This window comes from Equus quagga, chromosome 5 (genome assembly GCF_021613505.1).
Source record: "Equus quagga isolate Etosha38 chromosome 5, UCLA_HA_Equagga_1.0, whole genome shotgun sequence".
NCBI lineage: Eukaryota > Metazoa > Chordata > Mammalia > Perissodactyla > Equidae > Equus > Equus quagga.
In genome coordinates this window covers 21,548,932-21,556,189 of record NC_060271.1, presented here as the reverse complement: position 1 = coordinate 21,556,189, position 7,258 = coordinate 21,548,932, and the positions used below count along the sequence as shown (strand labels likewise).

At 40.6% G+C, this 7,258-nt stretch overlaps 1 protein-coding gene across 1 annotated transcript in view; it reads left to right on the top strand.

Moving 5' to 3' along the window:
* The window catches only part of LOC124239215 (protein argonaute-4), a 34,575-nt gene extending 27,533 nt beyond the window's left edge, over positions 1-7,042 (top strand). Inside the window, exons 16-18 of the mRNA XM_046660710.1 lie at positions 288-389; positions 653-852; positions 3,195-7,042. Coding sequence (XP_046516666.1) covers positions 288-389; positions 653-852; positions 3,195-3,303 — 411 coding nt within the window. The 3' untranslated portion in view covers positions 3,304-7,042. The remainder of the gene's footprint in view (positions 1-287; positions 390-652; positions 853-3,194) is intronic.
* Positions 7,043-7,258: the final 216 nt, after the last annotated feature.

The following is a 7,258-nucleotide window of genomic DNA, read 5'->3' as shown; positions in this document are numbered from 1 at the left end:
CTGTAAATAGATAACAAAAATGCAGCCCAAAGCCACAGGCAAAATAATTCTTTGTCTGGATTCCCCCAGAGAAACCATGGAGGATATTTGTTTGAGAAAATACTTAAGGATGAAATGGTTAGGCTAACGGAAAATTACAGAAAATTCAACATCTTGAATTAAACTGGTTTTCAAGACTTCAATTAAGAGCAGTTTACCAACTTGTTATCAATTAACACATAAAAGAAAAAAAGTGGCCTGAGCTCAGTTTGGCCCTTCGATGACTAATTATACCTTTTTTTTGGTAGGTGGGGAAAAGTGGCAATGTACCAGCAGGCACTACAGTGGATAGCACCATCACACATCCGTCGGAGTTTGACTTTTACCTCTGTAGTCATGCAGGAATTCAGGTAATTTGGAAGCTGGTCCAGATCGTTGACTTGATAGGGAGATGTTTGCAAATTTAGCAACTAGCTTGAGTAGACTTGTTTTAGAACACTATGCGAACTCTGTTAAAGCTTATTTCCTAGAGCTGTTATCTTTTGGTCCAGGTCTCTGCTTTTAGGTGTGCTGGGCAGGAATACTTCTGACTTTAAGGAGTAGGTTTCACGTCTCTTTTCTCAGGTAGTCAACCCATGTCAGAAATATATTAATCATAAAACTCTCTCTCCAGGGAACCAGCCGTCCTTCACATTACCAGGTCTTGTGGGATGACAACTGCTTCACTGCGGATGAGCTCCAGCTGCTAACTTACCAGCTATGTCACACCTATGTGCGGTGTACGCGCTCAGTCTCTATTCCAGCCCCTGCATATTATGCCCGACTTGTAGCATTCAGGGCAAGGTATCATTTGGTGGATAAGGATCATGACAGGCAAGTTTCTCAGTCACAATAAAATCTCTTTGTTTCTATGTTAGCAGTGTGTTAAAAAAAAATGAGCTACTACAGAAAACTTTTTGGAGGTGTTAAACTTCCTTTTAGGGTTTAAATTTCAAGGAGCAAATAAAATTGTGTGTGCCTTCAAGAGCTTATACTGTGACTTTTGATCCAAGAAGTGTTCAGGCTTGTTCATACTTGTATGGTGTGTCTAAAGTCTGCCCAAAGAAAGAAGTCTAATTTGGAGCTGCCTGTGGTTTTCCGAGAGAGCCAAATGCATTTTGGTTCTGCTCAGGTCCCAAGCAGCCTCAAAAAGTGGCCGACATGGTTCCCTCGCTCCAATCAGAGCAGTCACAGGCCTGTGGATTCTACTTCATGCAAGGGGAAGTCCTGACCTGTTCACTTTGTTTTCAGGACAGTCTGGAAGAATGCACCAGAGTGAACCTGGATGTATATGTGGGAGAAGGAGGGGTGCCAGACCATTCTCACCCCCAAATAGGGATCTCAAGAGAATCAGACATTTTGACCCATTACTGAGCTACTATTAAATAGCTAAACAAGCTCTTTGCATTAATTTTCTTCTCGAAATGACCATCTGTGAAGTGTAGCAGTTTCTGGGCTCTTCCCCAAGTCTGAATTCAGCTGCTAAATAGTAGGCATTCCACTGCAAGTCTATTTCTGTAAGGGTTGAAAATACGCTATTATGGAAAATGCCCAGCTGTGGCTTTGTACCTTCCATTCTGTAATACATCTGTTCATTCAACATGTTCATTAGATATTGACTGTGTGCCCGGCACTGTGTTAGGTACTAAAAACACTAAGATGAAGAAGATATGTTTCCTGGGATTTTATGTTTCGTTATGGAAACAATACAAGCAAATGTGGAACTGACAATTAGCCCAGAGCAGTATAGATGAAAGTGCAATGGGACATCCGAGCAAAGGCTGTTAGAGATGATTTCATAGCTGGATGGCTAGGATTTGGCTCTACAAAGAAGAGAAAAGGATTTTCCAGGCAGAGGGAATAATGGACACAAAGAAGAGAAAGCAAGTGCCATGTTTGGACAATAACACTTTTTTTTTTGGCTGGAGCAAGTGAAAGGGGAATAGCAGGCATGATGCTGGGAAAGTATATTAGAGCAAGATTGTATTTGTTAAATGTAAAAATCTATTCCTGGGATAAAAAAATGGTACTTAGTGAATTGAGAGTGAGTGGCAGAGAAGAGGATGAAGTAAAAAATGACTAAGACTTTGAGTCTAGATGATAAGGATAATAATAATTTAAGTAGAGAAGGCAGAAGAGGAATGATGATTGACACTTTACCAAGCCCTTTATATCACACGGGACCCTTAAGAGTTATGTTTGGAAGTTGTTATTATTATCCTGAAAGACCAAAGTTCAGAGGAGTTGTTGCTTGTCCAAGGTCATATAGCTAGTGAGACTGGTGGCATAGCAACATTTGCAGAGTGTCCCCTAAGTTACAGCACTGTGCTAGGTACATATATTCATTTATTCATTCAACAAATGGTTATTGAGGTTATACTATGTGCCAGGCACTAGAGATCCAGAGGTAAGATAGATGAAGTTGCTGCTTTCTTGGAGTTTGTATCCCAGAGGGGGGATAATTAGCCAATTAATAATTTAATATCAATTGTGTTTATTTCAAATGAAAGAAAAGTAGAGGATTCTGTAAAAGCATGTTCCAAGTGGTTCTGACCTGAACTTTGGAGTTAGGGAAAACTTTGGGGGGGAATGACATTTGACTGAAGCATAAAGGACAAGTAGGCATTAAGCAGACATAAAGGACAATGGAAGTTCTTACATCCGCACTGTTAAGGATTTGGGTCTTTTTTATTTATTTATTTTGCTGAGGAAGATTAGCCCCAAGCTAACATCTGTTGCCAATCTTCCTCCCTTTTTGCTTGAGGAAGAGTAGCCCTGAGCTAACATCTGTGCCAGTCTTCCTCTGCTTTATATGTGGGTCGCCACCACAGCATGGCTGACAAGTGGTGTCGGTCCATACCAGAGATCCGAACCCACAAACCCGAGCTGCCAAAGCAGAGTGCGCCAAACTTAACCACTGCACCGCGGGGAAGGTCCCCAAGTATTTGCGTCTTTGCAGACATTATCTCATTTAATTATTGCAGCAGTCCATTAAATAAGTTGTATTGCATTTTTCAGTTGAGCAAACTGATGTTTAGAGAGACATTACAAATGATTTAAGGAGCCGCAGCCTGAGCCTAAGATCTTGAATCCAGTACTATTTGTGCTATTTGAAACATGCGAAGTTTGAAGCGGTCTTTTGTTACACCTGGTTTTTTGCTTTATTCTCTTTACAGTGCAGAAGGCAGTCATGTGTCAGGACAGAGCAATGGCCGAGATCCTCAGGCCTTGGCTAAAGCTGTGCAGATCCACCATGATACCCAGCACACGATGTATTTTGCCTGAGAATCTCAGAAAAAGAGCTCCACCAATTTGGCACCGCAGCCTCAAAATGTTTCAAATACCTACCGCCTCTAGAGAGCGCCAAGTTGACTTCAGGTGGTCTTCTACCAGCAGCTCGGAATAGTTGCACTGAATCTATACTTTGCAGCACTGTCTGATGCATCAACAAAATTGAGCCATTTTTTTAAAGTAATAGATACTCTTAGATTGTCTTTTCTGATGCACTGGACTGAATTTTTACCTCAACATGCAAAGGCTGATCAGCCTGAACTTTCTAGGACTTTACAAGAAAGGTTTCTATGGAATATTTTGCTAGCTGTGGTGTTCACCGCATCCCTCTAGTCTTATAAGAGATTATTCCTTTTTTCTGTATTCATCAAGTGGGGCGTATGCATAAGTGGGAGAGAAAAACCAAACAATCTACTTGAGTTCGGTGTAACTATTTAATTGTGTGGGTCCATAGACTTTTTAATGGAGGTTTCTGACTTCACCACTGTAAATGCCTTTAACGAGCATTGATTTTTGAAAGTTTTACAGAGTTTTATTAGTTTTACTACTTTATCCTGTTGATCTTTACAGACTTGTGCTGGTGTAAGTACAGGCTGCCAGGCAATTGCACTATACGTGGCTGCAGATTCAGAAAGGCAGTTCCTTTATTTGGTTGACTCTGGTGATTGTGTAACACAAACAGATGTGACACACGTCGCGGTGACAGATTACACTGTCATGGCAAAAGTACTCACACTTTCCCCTCTTTGAAAAAAAATTAGCTTTTAGTATTTTTCAAAGTTTTCAAAAGTGCCCATTTTATGCTGCTATGTGGTTTGTTAGATCTAAATGATTTTTAAACTTTTCTCATAGAAAGTTAACTTTGGCAATAAACATTTTTTAAGGTCCCTCCTCTTCCTTCCCCAACAATGTAGTTTTCTAGATGAGATCTCAGTATGATTTTATCAGCTATTTCTTATAGATCATAATCTGGCAATTTCTGAAACCAGTCAGAAAAGACATATATTTCCATGCCTTTTTAAAGAATTATTTTTATCTGTTTTATAGTCACAGTTGGTGTCCTGTCACTTTGTTTTAAAATAAGCTAGAACCAGGATGCTTCCTTATTGGATAGGCTTTGCCAATCCTTAAGGTACATTGAGTGATGCTGCAACTTGCAAAAAATGTACCAGCGTTTAAAAGTTTTTTTCCTGGGAATCAAGGTTACTCGCACAATTACTTGCAGTGCAAATTTTTTGCTTCTCTTTCAACCTGAAATGTACTTGGTGTGGTTCCCTTCCTTTTATTAAGCTAAAACTGCATAGAAAAGGTTGATTTTTCTTAATAGATTCTGAATTCTCTTCACAGAGAGACAGGATTCCTTTCTTGTCCAAACAAAGGGAGTTGATCTAAAGCAAGCATCAGTTAAAGTGTAGGGGAAAATGTATTTTGTATTTAGTGTAGATAATACTTTGTGAATGGACAACAGTTACATACAGTCTTGGTAGTTCCAGCCAGTGTTTCCTAGCCCAAATTTTACTGACTTCTGATTCTCTGTCCTGGAACCTCAGGACTGAGAGCTGGAAAAGGAGATGAAAGGCCCAGAGCCACACTCCATATGGCTGAGGAACGTGCTAGGGGAAGAGACAGACACGATGTGGTAAAATGGTTTTGCCACCTCTATCTGGAAACTGCCGGGGGGGAAACACTGGATCTGATGGTGAAAGGTGTTTGCTTGAACTCATTAGCCAGTCCAAATCTCTTAAACTAGCCTTCTCAAATCCCAGCAATATAAAGCACTGTTTTTCTTCAGTCTCTTAAACAAGCTTGTAAATACATTGAGGTTTACATTTCCACATGCTGCTGATCAGTGGCGCCACCAGTGTTTGCTGAGACTGGTCTCTGAGAGTTTTATAATGTGTATCAAGTCCTCTAGCTCATTAGGATGAGTAGGTATTCTCTGCAGTATCTTCTTCTCTGCAGATAGTGGGAAGAAAGCAAGCTCTGTAATTGAGGCACAACATAGGCAGGAGTGAAGAGATGGCAGATGTTAATTTCTTAAGCTTTTCCCTTTTTGCAAATACCTCACTTGGATAATACAAATCAGGACTTGTTGGTGAGGGCCTGGCTGCTGCTTTTATTCACAGTTGTTCAGGGAGAGCACAAAATACCCTTCAGCATGGCCACCCTGGACCCATGAGGAGGAAAAAACGGAAGCTTTTTTAGGAAAAGGACTCACTGGAGTCCAGGATGTGAAGAACTCTTGGTGGTTGGCTGGCTGGCCAGCGGGCAGCACACCTGCACTTGAGTGCCTGCGGCTTGCTTGTTAATAACGCACAGAAGAAGCGTCACTTCTCACCATCTCCTGGCGTGTATGGAGCCAAGAGCGAGGCAGAGTGCCGGGAAGCCCTGATTCGCTTGCCTGCAATTAGGCTATACGCTTGACCTTGAACTCTACAGTTTGTATGACCTCAGTCAGTCCTAGGACACTGGGGTAAATCAGTGTGGTGGTGGAGGAAAAGCCGGGAGGCCTATTTTTATAGGAACACAGTACCTTTAAAGGTGCAATGCTGTCGTTTGGGACGAAAGGAAAGAAATATGGAAGAACTGGGATTATTGGAAAAAATTTGCTGAGGGGTGAATCTTTAAGAGGTAATCACTGCGGAGTCAGAGTTGCAGCAATCCTATTGCCAGCAAGTCTGAATGCATAGTTTTAATTCGGCTTGACAGTTTGAATACATAACCCCTCGGGACTGACCGAATCGTTATGCATGTGTCAATCAATGGGAGGTGTGCATTCTCTAGAAGTAGGTTTAGGCTGTTTGGTTTTTTAAAACACAGCCTGTTTAGGCACTGTCATGTGGTGTGAAAGATTTAAGTGTAGCAATGCTAAAGAGTAACAATTTGGGGATAAGGCGCGGGGACATTAAGAGAGTGGTGAAGATCCAAATGTTGAACCAATTATGTTTGTTGCTGTTGTTAGCTAGTGAACCCTGAGTGGTTTATAAAGTGAACTAGCTGGTTGATGCAGCTGGCGGTCTGGGCAGGCAGAACATATTCAGTCTTACTGTAAATTCTATTTGCTGCTTCCAAAGGTGATGATTTATAAGCAGACGTATTCTATATGGTCTGTATTTTAGGATCTGGTGCCCAGCCTATATCAGAGCTTACCTACCAGGCTCAGCTACCTATCCTTTCTGTGGGAAAAGGTAATCCACTGTTTAACAAGGCTCACCCCCTCTGCCCTGTGCGAGCTACCCTTCGTGGATGTGCTGTAAGATTTTCTTGCTCAACAGCAAGGCGGTAGCTCTGCTTTCATTTTAAGAAAGTGGAGCCTGAGGGCATTGTATCAATACTGCTTCAACTCCAAGGATTTTTCCTTGTAAAATTAAAGGGAAGATCTTGTTATGGATTAACCATTTTCTTATCCCTTGCTATTGACATATTCATGCTCTTTCTATGTCTAGTGGCTGAAAATGTTTGCATTTGTTCCTTTGACTAATGGTGTAATTTTTTTCTATATTGTTAGGCCTGTAACGTTTTAAAATGTATTTTATTAAATTTGGACTGGATGTATGTCTCTAGCAATACGAGGTACTTTCTGAACTATTAAGGGAGAGGTGGTATCCCCATGTTGAGATAAGATGATGGTTGTTTAAATTTTGCAATTTTTTCTTTTGGCCTGCAGGGATATTTTGTGTTCATGTGTCCAAAAAAGAATAAATCGGCATTCTCGTGCCAACAGTTGTTTTTCTTTTGTCTATTTCAATTGTCTAATAAATATGGAATATACTGTAATGGCAACATACATGATTGCTTTTTAAAAGCAGTTTCCTCAATTTAAGAAATTTGAGAAAAAAGGACAGTGGGAAAACTTTGTGTTTTTACTTCCTGGTTCTCCCTATATTTAGAAATTGTTATTTGGGAATGTTAAAAGAGCTTCTTGCAATATTTCACATATGAAAACTTT